We start from the raw sequence: 16,021 nt of genomic DNA, 5'->3' as shown, positions 1-16,021 counted from the left end.
TGTGATTTTATAGCTTTATTTTGACTGACAATTAATGACATCTGTTATGCTAACAGATAAGCATGCCTGTCTGAAGAAACCATCGGCACACACACACACACGGTGTAGACCATTCCATTGTACATAATTGTCACAGGGTTAGGCACTCAGACTATGGTTAGGTAGAAAGGTGTGAGGTGAAATACACAGGCACTTTTTACTTAGTACTGGCAGCATCCAGTCTTAAAAGGTAGTATTAAAAACTCTTAAATAAATTAGTTTCAGTTGCACCTTCCTTAATGGTGCAGCCTAAAAATTTAAAAATTCTTCCTGCCCTGTTTTCTGTGTCCTCCTCTGTCTTTATACACACCACTTTGTGTCTTGGAACAGTGGAGGAATTGGCAAAGACCTGCAACACTCGCTGTCTGTACCCCACTGTCAGTGGGCACAGCTGCTCTGGGGTTGGGTAGCTGCAGGAAACCATCCCCTCACCAGCCTTTTTACTACCTTCAAATTCCACCAGAAACCCACTGGGATGTTGTCATTGCTAACAATGACCATTTCACAACTCTATCCAGTAGGTAATGGCTTCAGTGAACTGACAATTTGTTAGAAAATCATATCTTCAGACAGCAGTTTAGAGCCCAGCTGTGAGAAATCCCCTGAAACAGGACTGCTCCCTAACAAATCTGAATCCTATATGCAAGCAATCAAAAGACATTTATTTATATAAAGTTCTGTAAAAAAATAAATTTTAGAACAGCATAGTTTCATAGAGAAAAACATTTTCTACAGAGTTCCAACTGCAAGATTTTTATATTGTACCATCATTAAATAAGGTGGGACACCATGTGAATTTCATTGCACTAGAAGAAATGCAAAGCATCTTTTTAATATAAAGATATACAGAGCATTCTAGACAACTACAGCTGTGTTACAGCTATGTGTTCTTTTGGATTTGGTCCAAAGAAACCTGAGTCTGTTTCCAGAGAGAATGAAAAAACATTGCACAGACAGCTGATCACTTGTTTCTTGCTGAAGGACACTGAAAAGATCACTCCCTGCAGCTCACTCTGAGCCTAGCTTCCCCGACTATCAATAGTGTCCTTTCTTGGATGCCAGTCTTAAGTATTCACCTCACAGTTGTCACGCTGCTTAGAAGAAAGTTGGTCTGTTGTCAGAGCCAAGTGACTGCTCCTGCTGGGTTATCACCTCTTTTGCTCCCAGATTTCAGCCATGTTTAGGTCTAAGTTGTTAAGGCCTTTCAGAGCTTGAAGGTTTCCAGTGTAAAAAGCTACATCCGAAGTAACCAATCTGCAGTGGAACAGACAACAAGATTAGCACCTGAGCCTGTCCCATCCACCTGGAGCATTCAGAAAAATAGCCAGGGGTTGGTTACAACTTGGGCACGCAATTACAGCAATGCACGTTCAAGTACTAGGCCTGGATTAGATATTTTAAGTATCAGTTCAAAACTCAATGCTGCAGAGGTGGTTTATTTTACAGGAGTGACAGTACATGATTACTGCTAGGTGTAAAACTAGTTATACGGAAGGGAGATCAAATGGCAAGTTCAGAAAACTCGGCAGGAATTGAGCATCTAAAACTTCTATTTTCTTGCTGTAATCCCAGGCTTATCTTGACTTAAACCCCTGATTCCATTGCAACTTAGAATATTAATTATTGCAACATTAATTTCTGTATTCTAGAAGGTTTATGTAAAAACAACCAAACAGCAAAACAGCAATATTGTTTGTAACAGTTTATACAGAGTTAAAATCCCTCATATGTTGTTGAAACGTATCAGGGGATGACAGAAACAAGATCATGATGTTTCTAGTTAGGAAGCAGCAAGATGTAGGAATGAAAGTTGTATTTTCATACTAAAAAAATTAACCAGGGTTCACAGATCTATATTTTTACTATTATTACAGAAACAAGCAGTTTAAAATAGGATGAGGATCAGAAAAGCATGTTAAAACTAGGTCAGTGAAGACTGCTGGAACAGCAGCAAGTGAAATCCAGCGTTTGATGTTTCCCTTCTCAAACGGCCCCAACAAACCACTCCCCAAGACTTGTGTTCTCAAGTAAGTAACTGCTGCCATGAAAGAAACAGACTCAGGGCGTTCCTGTTTCCAGCTGACAGTAAGGATGGGAAATACACCACCAGTATGTCACCAGGAACACCTGCCCCGACCCTCCTATCAAAAAGGGATCCATTTAGGCCATCCAGCCACAAGCATCAAACAAAAACAAAAGAGCAGGATGAAGACAGCACAGCACACTGTTTAGGATCAGAAACCCAAGCATGAAGCACTCCGAACACATACTGGTGCTCTCATTTCAGCTAGGGCTGCTGTGGCCTCACTCCTACTCAGTAAGCTTGTTGGCTTACTTAGTAAGTACCAAAGGCAACTGGATATTATCTTGCAAATACACCACAAGTACAGAAAACCATTTCAGATAAGCTCTTTTAACAGAGTACAAGGATGAATATGCTTAAGCAGGACAAGTAAGAATAAATTGGACAGGAACAAAACTCTTCTTCATTCCAGCAATGAATATTGAAACATTTATAAACTTCCTTCTCTGACTTCTTCAACTTAAGACAATGCTTTCTTGCCTGTGGGTAGGCTGACTGAATTTCACCCGTACTATACTGCAAATAAGCACCCCTAGGTCATTAAGAATGATTATAAAACCCACCGTTTCAGGTAACAATCCAACTTACAATAGGATTCAGCCTGCAAGAGGCTGTACACTTTCCTGGGAGGTGTGGGACACCAGGCACAGACAGGTACACTCTCTCAGGAGAGGTACTACTGACCTGTTTTGGTGATAGAGGGTTGGGCAGGGGCAGGAAAGGGGAAAAGCTCTGTGAGCATTATCTGTTTCAGATTTAGTTCTGCTCTAAAACTAATTTCTGTATAGAAGCTCCCCATTGCACAGATGAAATACCACTTTTTCCCATTTTTACTTTGCTAGCACCGTGAGTCATCACCCCCATTTCAAAACTGTTTCATGAATCACACAATTCTTGCAAATTAAACTGTGGCTGTCACACAAAAGGAGAAAAAGCAATCCACAAACTGAGGAAACCTAAAGCAGGTTTCCAGTAGCACAGTGCCCAATTCCCAACCTATTACCAAGCTGACTGCATTCCCAGTTATCCTGGAAAGGCACAAGTCATGTCCTTTACTGTAAGAAAGCTCCAAATGGGACATACTAAAACATGGAGCGTGGCTGCATTCTGCAATCACAGCTTTCTTGCAGAAGACAAAGTCTGCTTATTTAAATAAAGCAGTAAAAAAAAAAAAAAAGTGCCCAAACATACCCATTCAGAGGTCCTCCGTCATTGACTACATTTAGGTGGGCCAGCTGCCTCTTCAGGTGAAGTTTGTAGCTTGCGTTAATTCGTAAAAACAACATCTAAAGAAACCACAGAACCAGAGTAATGAACCATCCCCATGCTTGCATCACTGCCTACAGTAAGGAAATACACTGTGAACACCTTCAATCACTAATCTTTGGGTTTGTTTTTGCAGTTCATGCGATTTTCCCTTCTGCCAATCCCTCAGCCTCCTAATCTTTCTGGCCATACACAATTTCTAACACACAGGACAGTATACACACTCACTTATTTGTTACGTGTGGCACTTAGAGGACAAGTTCTTGGGAGCATGAGTTTTTCTTCCCTGTTGTCTGAAGCATCTAGCCACTTGTATTAAGGCTAGAAGATAACAAATCTCTTTCCTGTACTATAATCACTTAAAGTCTTTTTTCCAAGGGAAAGCGTGAAAAACAGTTTGAAGGGACCATTTAATTTAGTGCAAAAGAGAAACTACAATTTAGTCTATTCAGTGACTGGATCAGTCCTTTCTGTCCTCAGATTTACAACTCTGCAGTAGCAATAACTGCAGCAAAATACTGAAAAAAGCACACCTGGTACAATTTGGCTGCATAATACATCTGGTACAATTTGGCTGCATAATACATTTAGGGACCTTCGGAAGCCACTAAGTTTGAGCAACGTTACAGAAGAATTCCCTAAAAGGGCTGTACTCAAGCCCCAAAGTGTTGTCATTTGTGTAGAATTTCAGCATTAACTCCTGAACTGAAGATTCACCTCTGCAACTCAAAATGCTGGAATCGGTCAGTTCTTCTTGCATGTCTCATCATTCTCCCTGCACATCCAAACACTTACTTCAGTTCAGACCAAGCTGTCTGCGTGACTGCTGCCAACCCCTTTAATGTGTGGGTTTCACAAAGGCTCAAAAAAGAATCCCCCCCCCCCCCCCCAGATAAAGCAGAAGTCTCTCTTGTTACTGAGTTCATGTGCATTTGCAAGGGAGTTGTTACATGAATCTCAAAAATAACATTCACCTGAGTTTGCTCCTCAGGAAGCAGATCATATATAGCTTCATGCATCTTTGCCATTTGCTTGCAGATATTCCTGAAGCATGCTGAAGGAACAGGAGCTTTCACTTCATACTGGAAATAAAAACACAACCAGTTACTCCTTTCTACCACTTTAAAACAGTTTATACAGGAGAGCTTCCAACAGCCATCTGAAGCCCTGCATTGCTAATTACATAATTAGAATCAAGGTTCATTTAGCATATCACAAATTAAAATGGTTGCTGGGCATCATCCGCTTCAGCCAAGAGCTGACATCCTACAATCTTCTAGCAGTTCTTGCTTTATAAGCACACAGTAACATTAAAAGCAGTATGAAATCTGAGGATTTCCCAATTTCATCTATTCACCTTTGTTAGTTTGAATTGCTTCTCTTTGCTCATTACTTTTTGTTGGCTTCCATTACCCTATGAATTACAGATGCAGAGAGAATAATCACTGTGCCAGCTACACAGATACACGCCATGTGGCCTGCTAGCTGGTCCTCTCCTTCAGATTTGTATACATCAATGACAGACAAGAAATTCTACCTCTGATGAATATACCCCTCAAGTACTTCATGAGAGAAAACTACTTCTCTAAGATCATATACATCCAAATTTCTGAAGAAACAAGGAAAGGAAAGCATAAAGAAATGGAAACTCCCAAAAACTCAATATTGGCCATAAAAAAACCCCAAAGACCCCACAAAAATGTTGCGGAAATACCTTGGAAAACAAAGTAGAAAATGTCCCTTCTCCCAGTGACTGAAATGCAAGAACCAAGACACTGGAAACCACCAGAAGGCAAGAGATTTGCTACACAGGGAACAAAATTCTTACATCCCCACCCTGGATAGGGAAAATCTGAATGTGATTTCAGAAGCACTTTGAAAAACTATCCCAGGAACAGTGAAGCCAGCTCTTCAGTTGCCGGTGGAGAGGCTGTGCTAGCACAAGCCTGGGTTAAACACTGGTAGGTTGCCTTTGGTAGGGTGATACATCCCCACAGAGCCTTGCAAAATTCAGTGGAAGAGCTGAATCGTTATCACTAAATTATTTACAAATGCATTGGAGGAGATGCTCTCTCTTACGCTAGCCTGCATTGTGAAAGAGAACAAAGCTTGCCTAAGTGCGGGAGAAAAAAAAAGAAATGGGGAGTTTCGAGAAAGTCTTTACAGAAAAGCCAAACTGATGACTTAATTTTGACAGAAGCAGCAGAAAAATAGTGCTTACTGCTCCAGAAGCCCTGCTCCCTGCACGGGACAACAGCACAGCATACAGGATTGTGCCTCAAGTCATGAAAGTTAGGCAACAAATGATTTACAATTTACCAGTATGTTGTACAGCCAAAGGGAACTGGCAAGCTGCAGCAATGGCTCTTGCATGACTACAGACAAATCACACCCTTCATCGTGACAGGGGAAAAGCAACAGCACCAGAAAGAAACATGAGCTCCGGCCCTACAAGGTGCAGGCCATTTTTATCTCCAGCTAAGGTCAACAGCATGTAATACCATAAGGGATCAGACAAAAATTTACTGCTGTTCTGTCCAAACAGTCACAAGACAGCAAGCTCCAAGAGAAGCTAAGAACTCACACTGGATTTTTTCCATGAACATTTATCGCTTTTTAAAAACCTACACTTTTTTCACTTGTTAATTACAGCTGTTAAATACCCCTGTTCCTGTTTTATCTCCCTGCCAATGTTAACAGACAGATGCTGGGAACTGTCCATGCTGTTGTGAAACGCCTCGCTGAGCTCACAGCCTCATCACAGCGGCACTGTGTGAAGACAGCTCCTGTTCCATGCAGCTCCCAGAAGGAAGCGGAGCCTGAAAATGCAAAAGTAACTTGCCCATGTTACCCAAGTGTCAGGTCAATGTCTCATCTACTGGACCAAACTGTTTGTCTGCTACAAAGTAGGTTTCTAGACCATGCAATGCCTGTTTTTAAAGCATGCTGGACACACGCTGCTATGAAACTTGCTTGCTTGCTCATTCAGATTTGCACGCTTTAAAGCAGGTGACCATTTTATCCACAAGGCACTGAAATATTTGGACTCTTACAAACACATATAAAACAAAGAACACACTGACATGGTTGCACTGACATGCCCATTTGCAAATTTCCTGTTTTTATGTTCTTCACAGCCTTCAGTGCCAAGATTTCATTATTTCAGGAACAAGATGAGCCAAATTATGCGGTATGTTAGGAACAGAGGCAAATCAATACATGATCTCCTTTTCTCTTGTACTCTGTGGGTTGCATTCATGTGAGCCAGGCACTCTCAGTCAAGCCTTTAAGAGCTCTAAAGGACAGGAATTATTCTCAGTTTGTATCTCCTGGCAGCTCACAAGGGGAGAATGGGCTGTAAAGATGGAAGAACAGTAAAGGATGGATACTTACTAACTACCATCAAGAACATAAACTGTGTTACTGGATTGTGGGCTAACTTGTTTGGAATCAATAATCTAAATCCTTGCATTTGTCTTTTATTTTCAAGGGGTAAGAGGTAAAGTGACCAAAAAGCCATGTTACTTCATAGAACAGGTATTGGGAGGGGGGAGCACAGAAAGCAGCAGACTACTATTTGGATCTTTAGAAAAGGGCATAAACATGTTTTAAAAAGTATAAACACAACAGGAAGCGGGGAGTCTTAATTTAAATGTTTTGGCTTTTTTCCCCCCCCTAAGAGTAGGTAACACTATTTGATAGCCCAAGAAACAGATGAAAAGAAAAAGCACAACATAAAATAAACAATAGAAACAGTGAGGAAGACAGAAATGCTCCCAGTTACAGCTGCCTCACTGCAGCCCCCATCAGCCTGTCCCCAACCTGTGCTCCACCAGGGAGATGCTGTGCTTCTCATGAGCTCCTACAAGGAAGAGGTTGGCCCAGGCCAATCAATCAAATCTGTCACTAAAGAATTACTTTTTCTCTCTCATAGAACAGCTTTTTTTTTTTTTTCTTTTTCCAAAGAGCATAAGATCCAAAGCAAAAAACTAAGCTTTAAAAGCTCATGTACTTTATCTATCAGATCTGTGGGCCCAGGAGGTCCCATCTTGGGGCAGTCTCTGTCAGTGTATTCTGCCTTGAGATGAGTCAGAGTGAGTGGATCCAGCCCAGGACCAACCTGTTCCACTGATGAGTGTTCAAAAACCAAAGAACACTAAGAGCGCTTCATGGGACAGCTATTAATGCTGCTACACAGCGGGAACTGCTAAGAGCAGACCTCTAGTCCCCAGGCCTGCAGTTCAATAGATGGGCTGATCCTTCCCCTCCAAAAACTCTTCCTCCTCCGCAGTTTTTTGCTGTTTCCTCAGCTGCAGGAAATTACACGCTCCCCACTTCCAAAGAGGCACCATCAAGAAGAGCAGGAAACGGCAACTGGCTCAGCCTGACTACAGACAAGAGCTGTCAGTGGATAAAACTGCTGAGGGTAGGAGAGCACTTCAGTTTCTAAACACCAGAGCATCTGTGCCAGCCAAAGCATTTCTGTCACTGCTGAAGGAGTAAACGAACAATTTCTTTTTGTGGGGGTGAAGGCAAATCACACCCAGGTGGCAAATGTTAAGACAAAACACATTCACAAGTACAGCACAGAGCTTTCTGTTTATACAGTTCAAAGAAGTTCAAACAAGTCCTGATTAGGAAAGTTTAAGACTCCATTTGAAACATCTAGACTGTATACAATGAGACCTCCAATTGCAATTTAGAGAGTGTATAATTATTTCCATAAATCATTACCTTGGATAATAGTTTGTCAAATAAGCTATCCATTATGGCAACGAGCTTTGCTGAAATTTCAGCTATGTGGTCGTGATAATCCTGTAATGGAAGAAAGCAGGTTTTATTTACTATCTAATAGCATTCATATTCTTCACAGCACAGTTGAAAGGCAGAACTTTGTGTTTAATTAGGAAATGCCAAAAGAATTACCTTTGTAATGTGGTCAAAATGCCTGAGCATGCTAAACTGCTTCGGCTGCAGTCGAGCTTCAAAATGAGCCCTGATAATAGGAATGTAGTGTACGATTAGCTGTAGGCAACGTGAAGAAAGGGCTATAAATCCAGAAGCAAGAGAGGAAAAGAAAAATAATTTCGTTATTACACAGGAAGAGACATTTTGTATAGACTGTATCTCCTTTAACACAAATAACAGATCTGATGCAATTTAACTTTTTTTTTTTTTTTTTTTTTTTTAACACACAAAAAAAAAGAGGTGGTAAGCATTTGTTTCCACTGGGAAACCCCACCCAGTGAAGACGCCAGACTAGTACCTGGCTATTCACACCCAGCTTCTGTAAGATACAGGTTAAGGGACTAATTTTACAAGAGGCTTTAAGTGTCTACTTGACATTTTGAGCCCTGAGCACACACAGACATCAGAGAGATCTCAAAAGACCTGACTCATCAGCTACCTAACCTCAGCAGCCACATTCTCAAGACATCAATATTTCTTCTGCAGGAGGTGTACATAAACACCCTCCCCTGCCAGTGCTGAGCTGCCCAGAGCCTGTTCCTGCCTGGATTGGGAATCCAGCAGGACTCCCAAAACTGAGCTTTTCCTGTGTCCAACAGGGCCCAAGCCAGCAGCAGAATACAAGGTGGTGGAGGCATGGTCACCACACTGGCCAAACCTTCTGGAACAAAGACCTGACCCAGCTTTTCTCTGCTCACTTGTGTCTGTTCCAACACTACAGCCCATGGCCCCTTGCAGGGGAAGCCTCTCAACTCATCCTGCTCAAGCTATTGCCTTTTTAAAAGGGAAATGCAGACTGGTAATCAGGACACCCTGCAACATGGGAACTGCCAGTTCAAACACCTGCTTCTACCCATCAACCAAAAGCTCTTAATTTCAGGAGACAGTTTAGAACTGGGGGCTCTAGTAGCATGTCAGGCTTTCTGTAACATGGAACTGAGTACCTAGTTCTCCCCAGCTTTTCAGAGCAGCTAAAGCAGTCCAGGCAGGTAACTTGGGGCTGGCAATTCAGCTAAATAGATGCACACTGAAAATGAGAAACTCTAAAGCCCAAATCATAGTCTGGATTCAGAACACAGGCACAGAGCCCTAAGTTATCTGACTGTGCCAGGACATTCAGCCACATAAAGACTAACTATTCGACTTAGACCCACCCACAGAAATAATTTCACGCATTACTGACATGTGGTTATAACCCACAGGAGCTGTATGTGGACATGGCGTTACAGAATACAGCACCATGGGGCAGACAGGACAGCACAGCTCAGCGAAATGCATGGGGACAACAGGGGTTTGGCTGCATTCCTCTATCTACGTACCTCCAGTCTCAAGATCTGAACACCAAGCGGCTCCCAAGCATGCCAAAGTCAATGCTGAAAAAGTAACTACGCCTTCCCGCAGTCAAAATATTTTCATGGAAAACTTGCTAGCCTGTATATTTGTTCTTATGCTTCCTTCACGTAACACAGTGAACCTTTAAATTTAAAGTCATCCAGTAGACAGCAAAGGAATTCAATGAATTTTAGTACACCCCTTAATCAGACAATTCACTATCTTTTATACATGCTTTACCCCTAACCAGCAAGGTCTTATCACCCTCTGTGTTCCATGCACAGCACCACGACACAAACATAGCTTTTCATATATGCGATGGGGTTTTTTGTGTTTGGTATTTTTCAAACAGGCAGGAGAACAAGCTTTGACATTTTAAATATAGAAATCCATACCTAGGTTTTTTGTAGTGATTGTTTTCAAACCAACAACTTGCAACGCACCAGCTCCAAGCACTAGTTGGCAACTTCTAGAGTTGAAATACTGTAAGAAAAAGGTAATGAAAATGCATGCTGACTCTTTAACAACTACACATAACCACAGTTGAGAAATACCATCAACAGAATTTTGCAAGATTAAACAGATTATTATGAAGGCCAGTACCAGAGTTTCACATAGTGCTTACTACAGAAGAGTCCATGACTGTTAACTAGTAAGACAAAAGGAACTTTTTCACCACTCTCAGTAGTCACTGGCCCGTAGTATTTTTTGACTCAGCTTACACTAAAGCACTCAAGGCTGCGTTTCAGTAAAGGGAAGTAGAAATACTGCTATTAAAAACACAGTTAGTTACCCAGTGATTTTAATTCAGGGACTAATTTCTGCTTCTCTACAACACCTTTGGGTGATGCTTCTCTCAGTATGAAAGAAAAGCAGCAAGTCAGACTTGCTGCAGACTAGCTATGTTCAGCCTTACTTTGAAAGCCATACACAAGAACAGCTTTGTACTAGAAATCTATAAAACATACTTCTCAAACCAGGACCTTGGATAAGTGAAGGGTAAGGATCTCACTAGTTTTGCTAAGTAGAGTAGACAAGTGTCATATCAGAATGGAAAACACCAAAAGAACGAGTTTCTGCTCTGGCTCTAGAGCTTCCCCACTGCTGATGTTAAAGAAAACTTGAAAGCACTGAAACTCACTGCTGCTGAGGTGGCTGAATCTGTGTTTGTAACACTATAAAATACTGAGATTAAGAAATGATGCACAGAAGGTGATAAGCCACGTCAAAAACCAATTCTGTAACAATGCCAGGTATAGTGGACAACTCATGACTTGATCTTCCTAACCTAGTTCAAGAAGAAAAGAAGTTATCATTAAATGCACACAGGTTAGCAAAGTCTCTGGACAGTAAGACAGTTCCTGTTATCATATTCTGTCTTATTTTGGAATTCTGCTCCATCACCCAGCTTGAGACACCAGATATTCTAGACTGGCTTGGGTGCTGCAGTAGAGACAGAGGAGCCATGGCTGTTGTCCCCCATTTCTGCACTGAATGGGGAGCAGAAGCCCCAGGGCTCATGTTCGAACAGAACTATCCTGTTGACACTGGGGTGGAAACTGGGAGGCAAAACCTATAGAGAATTGATCCTTTCTCATGCACCTGAAGAAAGATTCACAAGAAATTGTGACAAGGTTGCCTGCAGCTTGTGTCTGTAACACAGAGAATTTCCCTCACATAGAGCTCCTTTTGTTTTGGGCCACAGTCCTGCCTCAGAGGTCTTGCTTCACAATAATGCAAGAATTTCAACCATCCTTGAGTAAAAACGGGAAACAATTTTTCTGGCTATTGCCTGGTATCAGTCACAAAACCCAGGACCAGAGGATACACCGTGAACTCCACACAGCCGCTCTAGGCTGCCAGAGTGGTGTATCCGGGGCCAGAAGTGCAACCCAGACCTAGTGCCACAACTGAACCTGAGCTACGTGTGACCCCTGACCCAAGAGAGGCATAATCTACTCTGCTCTCAGACGGAAGTCAGCATCTGAAACTGACATTCACTTCATCTCCTCCTGAAAAGCAAGACCTTTTCTTATGCCTCCTGGTGGACTTTAGAAGTAGATCCACTGAGTCAAAGACAGATATATCCCACACAGCCTAAGCCCCTCTGATGTATTTAGCTCAGGTTAGCATCAACTCATTGACTGCTTGGCAGCCCATTAAAAACACGCTCTATAAAGGATGATAGACACTCATATTCTCCCTCTGCCTTTTGTGAATATTACTCAGTTACCGGATGGCCTGTTGCAAACAAAGCAGAGAGGAAGCAGCATGCCTGAAACATCAAAAGAGCAATACCCCCTCCTTGTGACTGCTTGGAGGAAAGCATTTCTGTGTTTCAGCACCAAGGCTGCAAGCCTTCTCTTATCTGCACCAACTAAACAACTCCGGTAATTATGATCGTGTTTTTGTCTATACACAGGTGTCATTTCACTCTGGTTGCAGCCACAGTTCAAAACAGCCTGGAATTTCATTACCTGGGAACACTTTGCAATTTCCATCACAATAAAGACTAGCTCTTGCTACCTTCAAAGCTTGCTAGCTGACAGTTGTCAAACAAGAAGCGTAGTGACCAGCAAGGACACCTTGAGTGGCTTTTATTTTGTTCAAAGTGTAATAAACGAGCTTTTGTTTTTGCTAGCTGTTCTTGTCATTTCTCCAATTGATGGCACCTTGCTGCCAGATAGGAAATACAATAATTAAACAGCACACGGTTTCAACAGCAAGGAATAAAACGCAAATGACAAAGGTAGAACAAGATATGGTAGGGAGAGAGAAGTATTACAGAGATGCAAATCTAGACAAGTTTGAGGCATCTGCTGCTACTCTGCCAGCCAAAAGGTGCTGCAAGACTTGAGTGAAGCAGCAGCTGGAGAATGAGAGGTGAAGCGGGGCATCCCCAGTCCCAGACTGACTGATTTGTCTCAGATGGTGCTTTCAAAGGGGCAGGTTTGTAGATGAATCTGAATGATGACTGCAGTGAAGAGTGTTCCTGCATCTGGTTATTCAGATAAGAAATACCAACAGGAAGATTATTTAAAGGTCCGTCTCCTAGGGTGTGTTTCCCTTCCCCATCCCTCACCTTATGTGAAATATACTTTTAGAGAGTAGAATCTGTTCATCTTTCAATGATTATGCTTATGTTCAGAACCCTAATACCTGACATAACCTTTGTGGGCAAAGACACAAGGGAAAACCTTGAAATAAATTAACTGTTAGACTTTGGAGCCTATAAATACATATATATACACACACACACATATATATATAAATTATTTTTTATTATTGTTTACTTATTACCTTGCAATATTCTGTGCTTTACCAACTTTCTTCTTCCTTAGTGAGGAATAAATGACAAAAAGGTCCTGGTCTTTCATCACCTTTACATTTTACAACAGAAGCTTCATCCCATACTATTTTTCATGCTTCTACTGGCTATACCTCTACTGACTTGTAAAAACCAAGGGACTTGTTTCCTTCCTGAATATAGATATATCTCTGTGGCATCTAGGATCAAATTGCTGCTTCTTCAGCAGCATTAATCCTACATCCAGCCTGAAGGACAGGCAGCTATGACAAACACTACTAGATGGGATTTCCAGCATTCCAGGTGAAGAGGAACGACAGCCTTCCTGAAGTTAATTCACACAACAAATTGCATCTTTAATGCCCTTAGCTTAAAAGGCTACCTTATGGCACAATAACAAACGCCATCATTTTAAGACAATTATATCATTTATATGAAATCATAAGACAGTAAGACATATTCTCCTCCCTGAATACCCCTGATGAGCACAGTCGGTACACTTGGAGTCATACCTTCAGTAAATCAGACAGGCGGGTAAGCATGTCAGTGGTGATGGAAGGAATGTTATCCACACACTGGCAGTACTCAAGGATTATTCTTATTAACAGCAATACTGTCCTACAAGAGAGGAAACAGCCAAATATGTCATCTCAGTGCACAGAAAATGCTGAAAAATCAAACACAGGCCAATCATGTTGGTAGAAAGCTACGTGATGCTAGAGATTAGAGCATTAAATAAACCCACTAACTGATCTGAAGTAGAAGTAAAACATAAGAGAAGATATACATAAAGATGGTTATAAAGAATACTCATTCCACAGGGCAGTGTGTGGAAAAAGTACTTAACATACATGAGAGAAAATCTCTGAAGTTCATCGGTACAACTTTTTAATCTCCAAAAAAGCTACTGTGGAACTAGAAGTCTCCACATAGATGTTGGCAGGGGACAAAAAATCCAAAGCTCCTTTCTTGTACTACTGTATAATTCCGGCCAACTTTGAGCAAATATAAAAATCCACAGAATGTAGACAGCAACCACCATTGAAAAGGATGTAATGAATGTTAAGGAGTCACAGAGACGACAGCTGTGAACAAACAGCAGCAATATTCAAAGATGCTCAACACCTAATTTCCCCTGAATTCAGCAGGCACTGGAGAATTTGGGAGCTACCAGATGGAATTAAGGCAGCTCCACAAAGAGCAGGTACGTTCCTTTGAATTCAAATATACAGAAGGCAGGAAAACTAAGGCAAGATCAAATGTTCAGAGTAGAAATTCTAACATTTCAAAAAGTTAAATCTCTCTCTTCCTTCAGGCAGTAGAGTACAGAAAGATGATGAACAATCAACTGAAAATAAACACCTGGAGAATTTTTTGAGAACATCTAGGCTTTTTTTTTTATGAATACATTTTATTTGATGAATTACAATGAAACTATGTAGAAGTCTGTAGAACTGAAACAAATACTTGGACCAACATGAAGCTCACAATTGCTTCACAGAGCTAAATATAACAAATTTCAAATGAGCAGAGATGGATTATCAAACACATCAGCTATTAAGTAAATTTTATCCTTTAAAGCATATTCAAATGCTCCTACTCGACCTGAAATGCTTTTTTGCAGTGATATCAGTTGGCTGGCACAGAAGTTCTGAGTCATCAGCTTCTGTTTCTAATCGAACAATGATGCATCATCATGAAGCAACTCATAAAATGACAGCTGGTCAAAGATATTATGTAAATCAGAACTTTTAAGTTTGGTGTAAATTGATGTTAGGACTCTGGGGAGTGAGATCTTCCAGGTTTTACTCCCTCCCCAAAACCACTCTCACACATATTTAATGCTTAAGCCTCATAGTCTTTGGAAACACAGCTTGCTTTTAAACGGAAGTAGTATGTGAGTATCATATATTTCAAAATGTCTTTCACATAACCAGCTTTAAGGAACTACTTTCCAATCCAAAGCGATCGGGATACCAAGGAATAGCATATGCAGCTTGTGAGATAGCCCATATCTTATTTCTTATTCTGAATATGGTAAGCAATCATTCAGTGTTGGACTCATGTATTTGAGGTTGTTTACCCTGAAGAAGAGAAGGCTCTGGGGAGACCTTATTGTGGTCTCTCAGTACTTAAAAGGGGCTTATAAGAAAGATGGGGACAGACTTTTTAGTAGGGTCTGTAGTGACAGGGCAAGGGATAATTGTTTCAAACTAAAGGAGGGTAGATTCAGACTAGATATAAGGAAGAAATTTTTTACAATGAGGGTGTTGAAACACTGGCACAGGTTGCCCAAAGAGGTGGTAGATACTCCATCCCTGGAAACATTCAAGGTCAGGTTGCATGGGGCTTTGAGCAACCTGATCTAGTTGAAGATGTCCCTGCTCATTGCAGGGGGTTGGACTAGATGACCTTTAAAAGGTCCCTTCCAACCCAAACTATTCTATGATTCTATGATTTTGCCAGAGATAACCTATATTGCAAGAAATAACAGTGTGGTATGAAGACAAACCTGTATTTTCATGACTGTATGTTTTCATGAAATAACTGGAAAAAAAACCCATATTCAAATGAAACCATAAATTTCAGCCTAGTCATTCAGAGAAGAAACAGCATTTTAATGAACAGAAGAGCTTGCAAAGTTTTATAACTGTTTGGGAACTAGAGAGAAACCAGTCTGTGAAAGGAGAGGGGTTTTTTTTATTTAAATAAGATTGTTAAAGCTGTTAGTATTCATCACAGTTCTACTCAAAAGTTCTTGCCAACTAACCCACTGCTATGAGAAAGAAAGTGCATCTTACCCAACTGTTGCATATTTTTGTCCTTCAACAATAAGGAATTCAGCTGGCTTTCTTTCTTCAGTAGCTAGACGTTTTAGCAAGAAAAGAAAAGGGATGAATTGAACTAAAAACAAGTACAAAAAATGCTAGTTTCTAAAAATTTAGTGTTTACTTGCTAAGGCTTGAAAAAAAACAACAATCAATCTTTGGAGCACTGCTCTCTTGTACAATATTTATTATATAGTT

General features: G+C 41.0%; 1 protein-coding gene across 8 annotated transcripts in view; it reads right to left on the bottom strand.

The window, feature by feature from the left end:
- Positions 1-16,021, bottom strand: part of VPS54 (VPS54 subunit of GARP complex) — a 54,494-nt gene continuing 38,473 nt past the window's right edge. For 7 of the 8 annotated variants that reach the window (XM_075035574.1, XM_075035575.1, XM_075035572.1 and 4 more), the window contains 8 exons: positions 15,797-15,860; positions 13,508-13,613; positions 10,084-10,171; positions 8,315-8,436; positions 8,123-8,203; positions 4,363-4,470; positions 3,314-3,408; positions 1-1,293 (listed from right to left, as the gene is read on the bottom strand). In XM_075035574.1, the coding sequence (XP_074891675.1) occupies positions 1,188-1,293; positions 3,314-3,408; positions 4,363-4,470; positions 8,123-8,203; positions 8,315-8,436; positions 10,084-10,171; positions 13,508-13,613; positions 15,797-15,860 (770 nt within the window). In that variant the 3' untranslated portion in view covers positions 1-1,187. Of the gene's footprint in view, positions 1,294-3,313; positions 3,409-4,362; positions 4,471-8,122; positions 8,204-8,314; positions 8,437-10,083; positions 10,172-13,507; positions 13,614-15,796; positions 15,861-16,021 lie in introns of those variants that run through there. The other variant, XR_012651645.1, reaches the window with a different exon arrangement.

Source organism: Buteo buteo, chromosome 9 (assembly GCF_964188355.1).
Source record: "Buteo buteo chromosome 9, bButBut1.hap1.1, whole genome shotgun sequence".
Classification (NCBI taxonomy): domain Eukaryota; kingdom Metazoa; phylum Chordata; class Aves; order Accipitriformes; family Accipitridae; genus Buteo; species Buteo buteo.
The sequence above is the reverse complement of the archived record's forward strand: the minus strand, read 5'-3'. Positions and strand labels throughout refer to the sequence as shown.